Source organism: Alternaria dauci, chromosome 4, assembly GCF_042100115.1.
Source record: "Alternaria dauci strain A2016 chromosome 4, whole genome shotgun sequence".
NCBI classification, from domain to species: domain Eukaryota; kingdom Fungi; phylum Ascomycota; class Dothideomycetes; order Pleosporales; family Pleosporaceae; genus Alternaria; species Alternaria dauci.
In genome coordinates, this window is record NC_091275.1 from 752,964 (window position 1) to 768,813 (window position 15,850).

Below are 15,850 nucleotides of genomic sequence, written 5' to 3' on the forward strand. Positions count from 1 at the left end.
GATGATTACACGTATATTCAATACACGAAGCATGCTAATCTATGCTCAATCGCATGCTTTTGGGGAAAGGAAACATTTTCAACATTGACATTGCAAAACAGCAGTTTCCTTCTCATTTTCATATCTGCTGAGGCGTAGTACCTACAGCGTGTGGCGGAGGCATTGGTGGAACCTCTCTCCTGTCAGACAAATCTCCAGTTGGTGACATCATAGTTTGCTGATTCTGTAGGACGGTATTGACTGGAGGTGGAGGTGTAGGTACAGGCGAGATACCTGGTGGTGGGTGGTATCCCGTGTCCGTCAACCTTCCATTTACTGGATTGTAAACACCAGTGCCCCTCGATTGCAACTCGTAGTTGTCATCGTCTTCCGAAGACGAATAGTCGTAAGTGTCCATCTGACGTTGACGCGCGACATCCGCGGCAAACGGGTTTGTGGCCGGCAACTGGTTCTGGTACGTGTGTACTTTCGAGGTCATGGTAGATCCCATGGTGCCAGTTCGGTAGTTGCTCGATGCTGCTGTGTCGCTTCGATCTACGCCATACTGCGATCCTGATTCCTGGCGTCTGCGTTGAGAGTTGTGGATTTGTTGGCGAAAGACGTTGCCTGTGCGTTCGGCGCTACCCTCGGGTACTGCAGTCGTAGAAGAATAGCCAGACGCTTCTCCGCGCTCCACGTCCACGGGCTTGTCCATGCGCTGTAGCGGCTGCACGTCCTCGTCGATCATTATTGTGGGTTGTGGCGGTGCGCGTGATGCCTTGCCCCAGGCTCGAATCGGGTATGCGCGTCCTTTGCGCCATGTCTCGGAGACGGGCGGGAAGTATTGGCGGTAAGAGCCCCAAGCTACGAGTATGCCCAGTAGGGCGCCGGACAGGACGTCGAATGGGTGATGGCGCGCATCCATGATACGTGTGCCTGTGATGAGAGCAGCGCCGAGGGCAGGAACCATGACGCAGAAAGACCTCCAGACCTCACCCTTTGCATCCAGGACGTGTAGCTTTCCGGCAAGGTAGATGGAAAGGTAGAAGAGACCAGCGAAGGAGACTAGAGTGGGTTAGTATTTTTCTTGGGCAGGAGAAGGTGTCGCATACCACTGCTGTGTCCAGACGGAAAGCTCTTGAAGCCATCCTGGAGAATATAGTTGTCCGTCTGCTTGCAAATGTCGATGGTTTGGAGGACGTATGGGCCCGGAACGATCTTGGTTTCGTCTACAATGCAGCGGCTGATGAGATCCGGTCGCGGCTTGCCAATGGCGTTCTTCAGCGCTCCTGTGATGGTGAAGGCAGCGCCAATGCTCAAGCCAAGGCCCAGTATGCCACAGTTGAGCTCCCACAGGCGGTCCTTGAACCTATATCGTCCAGCGAGGCGCTTCATACCAGGCCCACGTGCGGGCATCGTCGTCTGGTGCGAGAAAAGTCCGTCGATGACCATTGTGTATAGTGTGATGATGATAGCGGGAGCCAGGATTACGTAGACACATAGCCAGATTACGGGTACGCGCTCGTGTTCGGCGAAAGGGTAGTGGAGGGTATAGTTTTCGAGAGAGAAATGCTGGTGGAAGGGCGGGATCTTGTCGACAATGGCGAAGACTATCATGAGAACACTGTGAGCTTGTTAGTTGGGCTGGGAAGGAGGTCGTGTGACCGGAAGGGGCGGCCTTGCAGTATGATGAGGTAGTCGCCGATATACCTGCGCTCGTTAGTCTTTACGGCTTTTCTACGCAAGAATAGTGTACGCACGAGAAGATGACCTTCTTGGGAAGGCGCTTCTTGGAGAAGGGAAGGCGCTCAGGGAGCTGTTTCGACGTCCAGTCGTCCATGATGTGCTACAGGACCCAGCCAGTCGCGAGCCTCGTTATCCGCGGGCGCTCCTGGAGACAGTCGTCGTCGTTTGCTTTCGTGCTGTACTGTACTGTACTGCTGTAATAGGCCAAGGGGGCAGACGTGAATGTTTTCGGGGGGTCCGCAGAGACGGCACCAAAACATGCGACCCTCCTGGGGAAATGCCAAGGGCGGAAAGGAGAAGTGAAAGGCAATGCAGAGTAAGCAGGAATATAAAGGACAGTGGGTTTGTCAGAAGACAATCGTGTATGACCGGGGTAAGCAACGCAGTGGGTAGAGGATGTCTAGGAGTAGTCCTGGGCCGACCATGCAGCGCCGCCGTGCTCAGCTTGTGGCTGTGAGGACTGAGCTGACGCGCTCACAGACTTGGCTCTCTCCACAGCAGGTCCGCTAGCCGCCTCGAGATCAGCGCCAATTACACGTCGGCCTTGGTACGCGGAGCATTCTTCACGTTGCGATAAGGTTCGTGTCGTCTGCACGCCGCAACGTCTAGCACTGCGGGCACATGCACGGCAGGACAAGGCCTCCGAACCGAGCTGGTCAAAGAAATACGGCATGCCAACAATGGGCCTGTTCCATGTGGCGCATCCAGCGGAAGCGACGATCGGACCCAGGGCTTAGCGCCATGGCGATCAGCTTATTTTGTCACCGCCTCAGGGTCCTACACTCTACATCTATTCCTGTGTCGCCATGTTTTCCTTATTCGCCAGCGAGAAGCCTCAACCAAAGGCTGCCGAGGTCGCCATCCAGAGAATCTCAAACATCTCCGCCACCCAATTGTCTCGCTTTGAGCGTCTCCCAAAGGTCCAACGCTATGCCATCATAGGCGCCGCATCGGTTGGTGGAGTATCCCTCCTCTGGGCTTTGACGCGCTCTTCAAAGCCTGCCAGGCGTCCTCCCATCCCTTCTCCCAGAGATTCGCTGCTTCCGGACTTGTCTCCCGAGGATACTGCAGAACTTCCCTACCATCCAGCTGCGTTGCCAGGAGCCCGGGATGTCGACTCACCATGGGGAACTATCCGCGTGTATGAATTTGGCCCTAGGGACGGCGAAAAAGTTTTACTCATCCACGGGATCTCGACACCTTCAATTGCCCTGACTGACCTGGCACACAAGTTGGTTGGCAGGGGACGACGTGTCATGCTTTTTGGTGGGTCCTCCTTGCTGTCACTTCCAGTTTTTGCCACAACACCTCTCCTTTGGTTGTTTCAAAGCCTTGAAACGCACAACATCTTCGGATTGGACGTTTGGTAGATGCTTTTTCTACACGGTCTCCATGATCGTCACGTCTGCATACCCCACGTTGAACCGGGCGTAAAACGTGTCATAGCCCTTGTTACTTTACCTGTTTGGGAAAGGGGCGCAGCAGCCCTACCCAACGGTGAACCACGTGCATCTTACATACTGTTCCAGAAACCCATCTTTGCGGGGTCGTGCTGTTCCGTCGAAGAAAGAAAAAACAGACTACTAACAACACCCACAGACCTCTTCGGTCGCGGCTACTCTGACGGCCCGTCACCAGACACAACCGACTATGACTCTAGCCTCTTCACCACCCAGATTTTGCTCGCCCTCCAATCATCGCCCATCCATTGGTCAACACTTACCATAGTCGGATACTCCCTCGGTGGTGCCATCGCCGCAGACTTTACGTCGTACTTCCCTTCGCTAGTCCGCGGCCTTGTACTTGTAGCTCCCTGTGGTCTTATCCGCAAGTCGCGCATCTCCATTTCCAGTAGCATGCTATACCATAGCTCATGGATGCCAGAGTGGATGGTCCGCAAGTTCGTTGCAAGTAAGCTATGGACAGGAGCAAAGGTCGTGGAAAGCGATCCCGAAGCTGTAGAGAATGCCGAGACGACCACGATAGCGAGCGAGGGAGACAAGACATATGTGAGCAGCAACCAAATGCTTTTGCCCGGTAACCCAAATTCCACTGTTTCTTCAGTCGTCGATTGGCAGATTCAAAATCACAAGGGTTTCGTGTCAGCCTTTATATCGACAATCCGCCACGCGCCCATCTACAATCAGCACGACCGCTGGAGCATTATTCGTGAGAACATTGAGAACCGCGCTGGTCCTCTAAAGGAAGTCTGGCTCATACTCGGCGAGACAGACCCCATCATCAACGCTGATGAAGTCACAGAGGACGCAAGAGCGGTACTCGGCGAGGACAATGTCAGGGTCAAGGTGTTGGACGGCGTAGGTCACGAAGTCGCCATCGAACGCGCGGATGACGTTGTGCGGGCTGTGAGACGAGTTGGTACCAGGAGCGAGGAGGTCCGAGAAGTCAGGGAGGAAGTCGCTGCTCCTGAGCCGGTCGAGAAGCCTGAGAAGCCCGAGAAGGCCGAAAAGCCTGCGAAGGCCGAGAAGAGTGAAAAGAGTGACAAGAAGGAGAAGAAGAGTTCGAGCCGGAGGAAGCACGGAGGCTCGCACGCTAGCTCAAGCACGAAGTAAGATTCATGAAGATATGACGAAAATGCGTCACGACGAACCGAAGAATGTATAAGAATATATAAGAAGAATAACACAAACTCAACGCTTTGACGTAAGTTATGCGGATCATGACTGCTCATTCTGCATGCACAGCACAAACTCTCCATTTCAAGTATTTACAACAAAATTAAACCATCAATCTATCCACTCCACACAGCTGGCCCGGGAGGCGTGTAGCTCGTAGGAACAGGGTAGTAGATGTTGAGTTGGATACCCTTATCATTCGCCTTGTAAGCTCCTGGGAAAGCAACCTTGGGTCCTGGTGATCCGTTGCCGCCATTTTCAACCTTCAACTGTGCACACGAAATGTAGAACTGTGCGCCGCCAGCTGCAGAAGCGGAGTGTAGCGCAATGTGCTCGACGCGCATGAGGTATTCGCCTGAGGGGAGGGACTTGGGTAGGGGCACTGAGACTTCTTGTTTGCCTAAAAACACAAAGTATCAACGGGATGTTCTGGGGGCGGTGGAGACGAGGGGAGGAGAGGAGAGGAGAGAGAGAGAGAGGAGAGGAGAGGAGAGGAGAGGAGAGGAGAGGAGAGGAGAGGAGAGGAGAGGAGAGAGAGAGAGAGGAACAACATACCACTTGAAGGCCAACTCATCTGACCACCAGAGAATGTAGCACCCTGACTGTAAATCTTGAACCACACATCACCGCTTCCATCCCAGTCCGCAGCCGTCTTTCCCTCTGGCACCTTTGCGAGGTAGAATTGCAGGGGCCCTGGGTGCGAGATGCTCGATACGGCTGTGAAGCCAACAGAGTCTCCGGCGTTGACAGTGTAAGTTTTGGAGCCAGTGCCGGGAGAGAGTTCGTAGCAACGGATGGCGTTGGCTGTTACGTCTGTCGTGGGGCCGTTGGACTGGTAGTTGGCTGTCTTGCGGACGTAGCTCCACAGACCGGTCTTTTGCCCCTTGACGGTGAGTTCGGGAAACGTGTAGTGGGCGCTGGCCGTGCTGACGGCAGCGAGGAGGGCGACGAGGACGGACTTCATGTTGATGGCCGTCTAGTTTTGCTATTGTGAAGAGAATGAGATGGATGTTCTGATGAGTACTATCCAAAGCACTCTAACCTCCTCTATATATATACAACCATCAACGGGTTGATGTACCCGTCACGCACCCAGGTTTCTCTATATTACAGTACTATGCAACACCCACCGTCTACCGTGCGGTACTTCATTTTGGCTGCCGCCTTGTACACGCGATGGCCGAGTGCATTGTTCCCGCCGGGTAAAGAGTGGTTGGCGCTGAGCCCACTGCCGAACCTGGATGTTGAAACGCTGGCCTAGTCACATTTAATTCATGAGAAACATATTGGTGTTTAGATGAGATGAGTGGCGTGAAGACATGGTGATTGGGTGGTAGCCTCCATGCCCTGTCCGGTAGTCAAACACATGACCTGGGGTATATTACGGTACCATGCGTATAACCGATCTATAGCCTGCTTCCAGAAGCATGTGGCGCTCATGTACTGATAGTGAAGCCTTGCGAGGATATTGTGATTGTTCCCAGTCCGACTGAAGATGGCGATAAGTCTTTGACGTCATGTTCCTGCGCTGGTCACTCGTCGAGCTATTACCGCTAGCCGGATTGGGCTAGGCCGACAAGACTGCTTCACACATGGGCAGCTGCGCATCACGCTCTCTGCACTCTATAATGATACTACGAACACGTCAATAATGGTTTTTTCGTTGCCATCCAGCGCTTCAGAATCGATCTCGAATGCTCAGCGACACGCGTGTTATCCTCAGGCCTGTTCTTGCTTGCCCACTATGGTACTGTTGGCAACCGCGACCTGCCTGCCTAGGTATGTCGAAATTACTTGGAGTGCGTTGATAGGTACGGATCATGATATTCATGGCTGGTAGTTCTTGTCACAGAACGCAGCTTAACCGCTACAGATAAACTAAACCTCGCCATCAACCTCGCCTTCGGGGTCATGATCATTCGCATCCGACCTTTCTGCCATTCCCAATCCGTTGATCAAAACAGATGGATAACAAAATTTCGGTTTTGATGATCTCACAGATGTGTCTACGTGTATCTCCTTGATCTCCCAGAAGTATCGCTGTGTCCACCTAGTAATGCTTGCAGTTCCGGTCGCATCGAGTGATCGCGATTTTCTTACCATGACAAACCTGCTGTTGGTAGTCTCATCAAGGTCTCTATCACCGAGCAATTCGAGAAGAAATCTACCTCGATTAGGGTCGTTATTTATCGGACTATCATTTGACGCATCGAAATCCCTTTCAAATGAACTGATCGTTTTATTTACCATTTGTCGTAGACGATCCTTTGCTTTCACGCGGCCAATGTTAGTACTATCGATCCAACCAAGGATACGTGCGGATAGTCTCTGCACGTCGTATGATGCAAGGTCGAATACGAGGCCATCTTCAGCCTTCAACTCAAATGTGTTTGGTTGGGTCTTGCAGGAGGCGGAGTCGCACCACCTCCATCTCTGCCTGCCTTCGAGTATTTCTTCATGTTCCGCTCTATAAAAGCGATTGAGGGCACATGCGTTGAGAATTTCGACGATAGGCCTGTCTGTAGTGGAGTAGCCTTTGACAACATTAGCGTCAGAAGTTGGACCGACCATATCCGGGTAGTGAGGTTTATCAACAATCAGAATGAGGACTAGAATAATGGGCATTCTTGCTGTAGATTGAGTATCCTGGTAAAATTGTAGCGTGACGATGGCTGAGATGAACAAGAAAACATGTTGATAGTTACAGAGGTATGTACACATTAACACTGAACAACAATCGTTTGTCAGGATGATACAGCAGCTCATGTGCAAGCAGCAAAGTTTGCTGGTACCTGGTCCCATCTGGGTTCGTCTGTAACCCGAGGTTACGCAGATGAAGCGGCCGCATAAGGGGAAAAGGTGGAGGCTGTGCTTATCAGGCGAAGAGAACACATCTTCAGAGTTGCCTGCGCAGCGACCCGCGGGTGTAACCAGCCATAATCACGATAAGCCTCACAAAATTTCGGCTCTATTCTACCACGGCCGTTGTCTCTCGACGTCGGATTGCGGAGGGCTCAAGCACGGACATTGTGTTGCAGTGAAGCGCGGCCGTCGGAAGAAGTCGGACAATCGGGCAATCTCGAGCGAGCAGATGTACCGAACAGCGAACACCACTAGCATTGGGCGGACGAGAAAGAAGATTTCTTGTTGACATAGTAGATTGATATTGGTTCTGATGATGATGGTGTTGGTATAGTACGCAAATCGTAGCCCAATGTTGGGTCTGTTGCTAAATGCTAGAAATGCTAAATGCGAAATGTGTTTCCTCAAGGTCACTTCTCGAGGTACACGTAGCAGTGACAGCTTGGCTTGGTGTCGGTGTCTGCTCGTGGCCTGACGGTGTGACGCCGCAGCGTTGCGCGTGCGGGATGATCCTTCTCTTCTTCCCAATCTGCATGCGCTCTAAGGCGCGAAGCTGGTAACCTGCTCTTCTTGTGGAGCACTCCCTCTTGCTTCACTCACTGCACCTCGTAGAGCTCCATGGCCCTCTGGAGGTCCTCAAGGCTGGCCTTATCGCCGTAAGCCTCTTCGAGGATCCTTCTCCTGTCCTTCTTGGCAGTCATCTTGGCTTCCATTCCAGCAATGGCCCTCTCCATGTCTTCCAAGCTTGAGCGCTCGCCGTAAGAGTCCATGAGCATCTGGTTCTTTTGTTCCTGGGTGAGCTCAAGCCCAGAGTGAACTTTGCGGTTGGCCTCATTAAGTGCATTGGTCACGCCAAAGCCTATGTTGGCATTAGCATCACCGAGGGTAAGGGGTCGTCGAGGCTGTGATGATGCGGTCTTTGACAGGTAGATCGTACCAGCAGCTACAGCGGCCATGGTAGGCAGGTACCTAATTCTTGTCAGAGCTGAAAAAATATTGATGCAGGGTGAAACTCACCATCTTGCTACCCTTCCGAGCCTTGGGACGACACTGGCACCAGGGGTGGATGTCATCTGTGCTGCTGCTGCATCTTCCATAGAGATGGCGCCACGAGCACGTGTTGTGGTAGTGAAGAGCCGTTGGCGAACAAGAGTAGAAGTGCGGAGGAGGAAAGACATGTTGATGGCTGTGTGGTAGTGGCGAAGATGAATGTGAATGCCAGGTGTGATGATGATGGTCCTCCTCTAGGCGGTTGACTTGTTCGATTTATATCTTGTTGTTGGATGTATGGTGGTGTAGTGGTGTTTGGAGTTTGTGGGACTTGGTAGCCAAGGTGTGTGAGAGTATCGGCCGCGGTTTGACTTGGGCAGTGTGACGTTTGATTGATGGCTTGCAACGTGTATGGTGTTCCGGTGTCCGGTGAGACATCCCAAGCGCGGCGTATGCAGACTGTATATACGACAGCCTCGTGCGGGGAAGCGCAGGTCACGAGTGGGCTGTGCACTGCTGAGCACTCCTGTCTCCCCACCCAGCCCATACATCATGCCACGAATCACAGCACTTGACATCACCGGGTTCCGTGACACAAGTGGACTGGGCCGTTTCGTCCGACGCATTCTTGCGTCGCAACCCCAGACCAAGAGACCACTGACGTACCAGGGCTTTGGGTGCTCATCTCCAGAGGGTTTCCCGGCCGCGCATGTATCGCGGCTTCGCCTGCCCTGCCGGTCAGAAAGGGCTCGGCTGGTGAAACGGCAGCGGCCGGCTGCCAATCGCACGCAGGGACGACGGCAGTAGGCCATGTGGGGTTAGTTGTGTGCTGATCGTGGTTAGATGAATGTCTTTCGATTGTGGGGTGAGCATGTGCATCGCGTGGCCGGCCGAGGTCCCGCGACCCTGATGTCAGCGTGCATGTTGGTAACCTGCTCGTGGAGTGACTGCAGCGTCAACAACACCAGCTTCATCAACACTCTCCATCGTCATCTCCACCCGCTTCGATCTATCGGAAGGAAATTTTTCAAAATTCTAGACTATGACAGCATCGCAGACATCCAGGAATCTGTGCGCTCTGCCTACTCAACGATGAGCGCACATTCCACCGCTTGGACCTCTAAAACAGCGGCCTACAACACGACTTATGCCGTGCGAAAGTCTTTTAGTTAATTTGCGCTGCACTAGGTAATGTGAATTACATCACTCTCTTGAGATTTGACTACGACATGTTGTCTGTCTCGTCTAAAAAGCAGCATTAGCTTCGAGAAATTGCTTCCGGGATGCGAGCTGGACAGCTTTTGCTTGGCCGAGCAAGAGTTGGGACAATCTTCAGAGCAACGCAGAAGCTACGACTCCAGCTATTCGACGTTATCCATATAGCACAAGCAAAAATATACTGTAATCGAGGTTCGAACTCGAGACCCTTCGTGGTTCTCACAGCTGTGTGAGGCGAATGTCATAACCGCTAGACCATTACAGCTGCTGCTTCTGATTGGCCAATAGCGAAACTACCAGGCTTAGAGCATGCAGCAGGTATACAGTCTTTTCAGATCGTTAGAGACTGTAATGGGGGCTAGTGATTTGCACTCGCGAAACTCATGGACGGGTGAAAGTGATGGGTGAACAATGGCAGAAGCAAAGGCCGACAGCTTGTTCTAGCCGAACACCCCTTCCTCACTTTGATACATGCAGCTCACGCATGCAGAACGGTTGGGACAATGAAAAAGAGGCCGTAGATGTTATATCTTGCTTACCTACAATACCATGGGGGTTCTTTAAGATTATGTGATCTCCAACGTGATCTACACAGCAATATAGACCTACTAGACCTATTATATGTTCAATTTTCTCCTTCGTAATTGGCATTTGTGTGGCAGAGTGTCTTGGAAACACTCACTTCGACCGGCCGCCCCATACCATTCTGATGTTCGAAGTTGTGATGGATGAGATAATAAATCTCAACATCAGTTTGCTAGCATGGGCTCAAGCAAACATACTGAATAAAATGCAAGGGTTTAACTTCGTCATCAGGGTTCATCCAAAAGGAGAGGAACAACTAAATCGTGATTTTTACGCCAAATCTCTTACCTGTATCGCGTTCTAAGAGTCAATAACTTCAGCGACTACTAAGCTCATTAAAGCTGTACCCATTAGGGGCCATACAGCGAATAACCCATTTCCGGATATTTCCGCACTTCGTAACTGCTAGTCGAGAGGCATGTAGAAACAAACACATGTGCTTGATAGATGCACGCTCATGGTGTGTTACCAAAAGAGTGTGTAACGCCACTACGTGTGCCCAATGAAGACCCTTCGTTCGCCATATGCATAGAGTATACTAAAAGAATCCCGTCCCATGCAGCAGGCAATTTGAGATCTACCAATCTTCCGGAATGTAGTTTTGTTTGCCAAACTCATCTGGAAGAGTGTACGCAGCCTAATAGCTAACACAATATTGCGAGCATCCCTGAAGCCATATATTCTACGGAAAAGGTTTGCACCCAACGAATCTCGAACAACACTCACTCATAGTAAAGACTGCTTGGTTAACGCGCTTCCTGTAGTTGACATTGAGTCAATTGGGGAAGAGAACATGCGATGCCGTCATTGTTAGGGCAAGTTTGACAAGGATGATGAAGGTGGGCAAAAGGATGGCCCAGTGCATACTCCCTATCTATTCTGCACGTTTATAGTAGATTCTCTTTACCGGGACTCATGCTTCGTATGGAAGCTCAAATCCTTGGCCGATATGGTTAGAAAGAATGTCTCATATAATTGAGTAGTCTGAGATGGAGGTGATAAGGTTTTCACATGGAATAACAACAATCGTATGCTGTCACACCCGAGGGCCATAAGTTTGGTGAATGTGGTGATGGTGATGCGTGACGATGATGCCGACACCGAGAATCTGTCCTTTGACTTTAGGGATCATTACCCCCAATAGTGAATTACCATATCACTCACGCATGGCTGTTTATAAGCGCGATACGAATACACACGTCTTCTGGACGAGAGCAATGTCATAGATCTAGCGGGAGAATCTTGTACTCGATGAAAAGATGCTTGATGCAGGCCGAGACTTTCCTAACCAGGTTTAGCGTCAGCCATTTATCCGAGCTGCCGCATTAGGACCACTTACTAAGGCACTCCTGTTTGGGTCAGCTATCTTCACCAGCGTATGCATGGCGGGTTGTGTCGAGATGCAGAGAAGGATTAAGGAACATGCGTGGCTTGTACGCCCGGGCGCCAATGCAGTCAGACGCTGACACATGTTACTTTGGGAGTGGACTAGAACCAATAACCGACCTCGGCTGTGGTCGCCCAAGATTCCAGTGGTGGCTATGCTTCGTCTATATCGTAGGTAGGCTTTCAGAACCGTCGTACTGGTGGGGTATTCTCGCATTTGTGTGTCAAATGAATGCCTGAGGACGGATTGATCTTGCGAGCGAGTGTGATCAAGGTCCGCTAATGTCCCGCTTTGCGTGTCGATGTGAAAGGATATAAAGTTCGGTTGCCAAAGGTTCCTGTAGCTATCGTTGTCTACCATCTTGCAACCAGAACTCAGTTGTATGCAGTCATGACTAAATTAATCGCCGTCATTGGAGTCACTGGAAACCAGGTATGCGCATGTTACTTGCAACAGCCACTCTACAAACCTATGGGATAATAACACAGGGTAGGGTGGTTCGGTCGCTCGTACGTTCCAGAATGAGCCCGGATGGAAAGTTCGTGGTATCACTCGCGACCCGTCCAAACCATCCGCTACGAAGTGGTCATCTCCCAACGTCGAGATCGTAGCAGGCGATCTCGATGATCTGGAGTCACTGAAGAAAGCGTTCGAAGGTGCGAACGTCATCTTCGGGACGACAGACTTCTGGGCCCATCTGAACGCTCCGGCAACCCACCAACTTGCGGCCGAGCAGAACCGCACAGCCAATGAGGTAGCGTTTGACCGAGAGATTGAGCAAGCGAAAGCTATTATCGACGCAGCAGCGGCCCATGTTGACACTTTGGATCGCTTCGTGTTGTCTACGCTCTCTTCGGCCAGAAAATGGAGTAACGGTAGTATCAAATGGAACTACCACTTCGATGCGAAGGCCGAAGCAGAGAACTACCTGAAAGAGACGTATCCGGAGCTGTCGGCCAAGACGAGCCTGCTGCACCTGGGCTACTATGCCAACAACTGGAAGACCTTTAGTGGGAAGCCAGAAAAGCAGGAAGACGGCACCTTCGTCGTCAGTCTACCCATTAGTGGAGACAGGAAGATCCCCATGGTCGATCCGGTTGCAGATACTGGTTAGTTTCATTCACTTTCTATACAGCGATCTGCTAATTTCACTAGGTAATTTCACCAAGGCACTCGTTGAGCTGTCGCCAGGGAAGCTCATCAGCGGCTGTGGATCGTACATGTCGTTCGATGAGTGGTGCGACACCTTTGGGAAGGTGAACAACGTGAAATGCGTGTTCAAGAAGATGCCTCGGGACGCAATGGAAGCTGCGATGGGACCTGTATACGGGCCGGAGATAGCTGACATGTACGAGTACTTCGACAAGTTCGGATTCGAAGGAGGTAATCCTGATGTGGTGTTTCCTTGGGATTTGGGCATCGACGTGAAGTACACTTCCATGGAGGAGTACTTGAAGGGCGAGGATTGTAGTTCGGTTTTGTAAGTGATCGTAAAAGAACATGATCAGACTACTGTCAAGCACCGAATGCCATGTTTGCCCCTCAAAGTAACGACAGCTTTGTGTTATGAGGTGTTGAAGGCTCGAAAGGCGGGCTGCTATCTTGTAGTGGGGCTCACCAGGAGGGGGCTCGTGCTTTTAGCGCAGAATGCCACATCCCGCGTTCAGTGTTCCTGCTCGCAGCCTTCCCACACCTTTTTACACCTGCGACCGCTTTGAACCCCAACTCCCAGCACTTTGAATTCAAACGGCAGTTTCCGATATATCACGTGCCGAATTGCGTTTCGATCCGTGCATGCCATTTTCTTCTTGCGAAGCTCCAGATATTCGCCCAGTTGCTCTCTAGACCAGAGGTTAACGAATTCTGTAGATGCATCGTGTATTCATCCTAGACACCAAGAATCGTGCAGAAAGAGATTAGTGTGTTCACAGTTGCATACGCGTTGGACGGCATTCCCGGAGACCAGTCCGCGTATGGAACAAATGTCGCACGCATTGCAGGACCAGCCATCGACCGATTCAGCGTTAAATAGCAAGACAGTTGTTCACCTAATCGAATCGCTTCCCAGGATCACGCCATGGCCGCACCTTAGCAAGCTGTACCCGAGTGAGAGGCAGGCCATGGGACTTATTCGCCGTAAGCGGTATCAATCCGTCCGGGGTATTGATAGCGATTGCATTACTGGCAGCGGGGGAGTTCTAGAGCCTCCACGGGATGCGCCGTATACGATACTTGATCTGGCAGCAACTCAGTCGATAAACCACTTGACAAGAGTCATGACTACCTTCACGCCTTACGCCAAGATGTTTGGGGTTCAGATACTGTACAAGGCTAGGGTCGATGCACTCGCACGGGCGATCTACGGCAACAGACCCCGCCGAAACCATGATAGTGCTATCCATACAGCGACATCAACCTAGTAATTGCTGCCCATTCCTCACTCCCTCTAGAAAACATCGTCATTGTCTTCGATTGGGTGCAGTCGTGGCGTGGTAATTACTTTTTCTGGGTAGTCTCGCAGGTCGCTCCGTACATGTATGTAGAAGTCGCCCCACCCCGCATCTCAATGATAAGGCCGTCGTTCTTGATTCTCGACTGCAAAACGTACCAAAACATGCTCCTCTTTTCCCTTTTATTATAGACACCCTGTAATCAGATCGTCGCTATCGTCGTTCATTCGGCATTGATGTTTGATCATCCTTCCCAACACTAATTGCACATAAGAGAAGGAGTTGGGCGATTTCGACCATTGGTCACGGCAGAATTTGTGATTTGAAAGCGCCAAAGATAACTCAACATGGCTGTCAACCTTCTATTGTTGCTAGGATTAGCCTCTGTCCTTAGTTCGGCTTTTCTTTTGTTACAGCGAGGCAAGCGCAACATTCTCCTACAGCGGCTACGCAACAGCGGTCGACGAGTATCGGGTGCAAAAACACCTCCGAGATCTCTATCGCCAGGGAAGAGGGCTGTATCTACCACCGAGATCGACTACTCCGACACCTTCCCACCTTCGCGACGCTTCGTCTTGACCGAGACCGAGACCGCGAACGAAAGCGAAAATAAAGATGAGTCCCAGAGATCAGCACTGGACTTGCCGAAGAGGGTCTTACCCATGGAAACATCATATCTGGATGCTGACGACTCTGCCACCCTCCCATGTGGCTTCTCGGTGAAGGAAATCAAAGCACTCGGCGACTTTCCGGACTACGCTACACTCAGTGGCGTGCCTCTTCCAAATCCTTACCCAGAGTTTGATATCAACAAGGCATTACCCCGGCCATATAGGCCATTTAGATGGGCTTACCATCAAACAATGTGTGCGTCAGCTCGGCGTCCGCGCCTGGCACTGTGCTGACCATCGATAGCCATCACCAAGTTGCAAACTGATTGGTGGATTGAGCTTCATAACACATACGAGGAGAGCATCAAGCAACGGCAGGCCTTGTTTGTAGAGCATGGCGAAGCAGTCCTTCAAGCGCTACCAGGCTCAGAGCTCGCCTGCAAAGAATTGATGGAGATGGTGCTGCAGTTCGTATGCGCAAGGTATCCGCACTACTTCAGCCTATCAGCCGACAAAAAGATATTCCATAACGGCATCTTGAAGACAGGCACTGATCTCACTACCACCCTACCTCTACATGTTCTTCTTAACAACATCCCTGAAGACTTTGCCCTCATGCTGCGGAACGAGAAAACAGGACTATATGTGTTTCGAGCTGGCGTTATCTGCAGTGCGCTAGGCTGGACCGTGGGATCGAAAATTGGGCTTGGACTCGCCGCCATACATAAGCCTATCCCGGATTACAAGGAGAAGATGCAGTTCTCCATGGACAGGTAAGTCGCATCGGTAATACCCCTTCACCTACTAACTCTGGTGTCCTAGATACTTCGCCAAAAAGCCCACAGACAAGCCCATTCAACGCGGTTCCTGGGGTCTAGAAATCGACACTCCGCTCTACATGCCCCCGGGTGACCCCCATGAAGCTCTGCGCAGCCAACAATTACCTCTTTCGCAATTACCCTTGTCTCGCATCCACCTCCGCGTAGACTGGCAAACACTCCGTCGGCTTTCTTTATCTGGCGCCGTAGTATTCAACTTTAAAGCGCTATTTACCCCGATCGAGGAGTTCAGGGAGGAGAAATACGTCCCGGGTTTGTTGCTCAAGGTGTTGAAGGAGGGGAAGAAGGAACTGATGGAATACAAGGGGACATGGCACGTGGAGCATGTTGTTATACCCAACTTGGAGAAGTGGCACAAGGAGCAGGTTGATAAAGGTCTGGTTGAGAAGGACTGGGAGCCACAGACATTGGACGAGAGTCCTTGGTTTGAGGGGTGGGAAAAAAGGTGGAGAGAACGACAGGGGTTTTAAGGTGGAACTGGGACTCTGACCGGAAAGCGGAATAGACTTTGTCAATACATCATGCATAAAAAGTTGATAGAATGATG

General features: G+C 51.3%; 6 protein-coding genes across 6 annotated transcripts; 3 read left to right on the top strand and 3 right to left on the bottom strand.

Annotated features, from left to right (window-relative positions):
* Positions 1-118: 118 nt before the first annotated feature.
* ACET3X_004843 (uncharacterized protein) lies at positions 119-1,819 on the bottom strand (the record flags this gene model as incomplete). Its single annotated transcript, XM_069450982.1, has 4 exons — positions 119-1,044; positions 1,092-1,603; positions 1,663-1,689; positions 1,740-1,819. 4 exons carry the CDS (start codon positions 1,817-1,819, stop codon positions 119-121), a joined length of 1,545 nt encoding a protein of 514 aa, XP_069306887.1.
* A 703-nt stretch (positions 1,820-2,522) lies between these two features.
* On the top strand, positions 2,523-4,380 carry ACET3X_004844 (uncharacterized protein). The gene is made up of 2 exons (XM_069450983.1): positions 2,523-2,991; positions 3,325-4,380. Exons 1-2 carry the CDS (start codon positions 2,532-2,534, stop codon positions 4,296-4,298), a joined length of 1,434 nt encoding a protein of 477 aa, XP_069306888.1. The 5' UTR covers positions 2,523-2,531; the 3' UTR covers positions 4,299-4,380.
* Positions 4,381-4,477: 97 nt separating this feature from the next.
* ACET3X_004845 (uncharacterized protein) lies at positions 4,478-5,325 on the bottom strand (the record flags this gene model as incomplete). Its single annotated transcript, XM_069450985.1, has 2 exons — positions 4,478-4,761; positions 4,917-5,325. The coding sequence occupies 2 exons, from the start codon at positions 5,323-5,325 to the stop codon at positions 4,478-4,480; spliced, it is 693 nt and encodes a 230-aa protein (XP_069306889.1).
* A 2,494-nt stretch (positions 5,326-7,819) lies between these two features.
* On the bottom strand, positions 7,820-8,401 carry ACET3X_004846 (uncharacterized protein; the record flags this gene model as incomplete). The annotated part of the gene is made up of 3 exons (XM_069450986.1): positions 7,820-8,082; positions 8,161-8,192; positions 8,241-8,401. The coding sequence occupies 3 exons, from the start codon at positions 8,399-8,401 to the stop codon at positions 7,820-7,822; spliced, it is 456 nt and encodes a 151-aa protein (XP_069306890.1).
* Positions 8,402-11,793: 3,392 nt separating this feature from the next.
* On the top strand, positions 11,794-12,887 carry ACET3X_004847 (uncharacterized protein; the record flags this gene model as incomplete). The annotated part of the gene is made up of 3 exons (XM_069450987.1): positions 11,794-11,835; positions 11,897-12,512; positions 12,559-12,887. The coding sequence occupies 3 exons, from the start codon at positions 11,794-11,796 to the stop codon at positions 12,885-12,887; spliced, it is 987 nt and encodes a 328-aa protein (XP_069306891.1).
* Positions 12,888-14,200: 1,313 nt separating this feature from the next.
* On the top strand, positions 14,201-15,773 carry ACET3X_004848 (uncharacterized protein; the record flags this gene model as incomplete). The annotated part of the gene is made up of 3 exons (XM_069450988.1): positions 14,201-14,720; positions 14,769-15,237; positions 15,287-15,773. The coding sequence occupies 3 exons, from the start codon at positions 14,201-14,203 to the stop codon at positions 15,771-15,773; spliced, it is 1,476 nt and encodes a 491-aa protein (XP_069306892.1).
* Positions 15,774-15,850: the final 77 nt, after the last annotated feature.

Bases quoted from the DNA above. Each gene is read 5' to 3' on its own strand.
- ACET3X_004844 (XM_069450983.1), top strand. From the start codon at position 2,532: ATGTTTTCCTTATTCGCCAGCGAGAAGCCTCAACCAAAGGCTGCCGAG. The intron at 2,992-3,324 runs GTGGGTCCTCCT...CAACACCCACAG, and splicing joins ACGACGTGTCATGCTTTTTG to ACCTCTTCGGTCGCGGCTAC.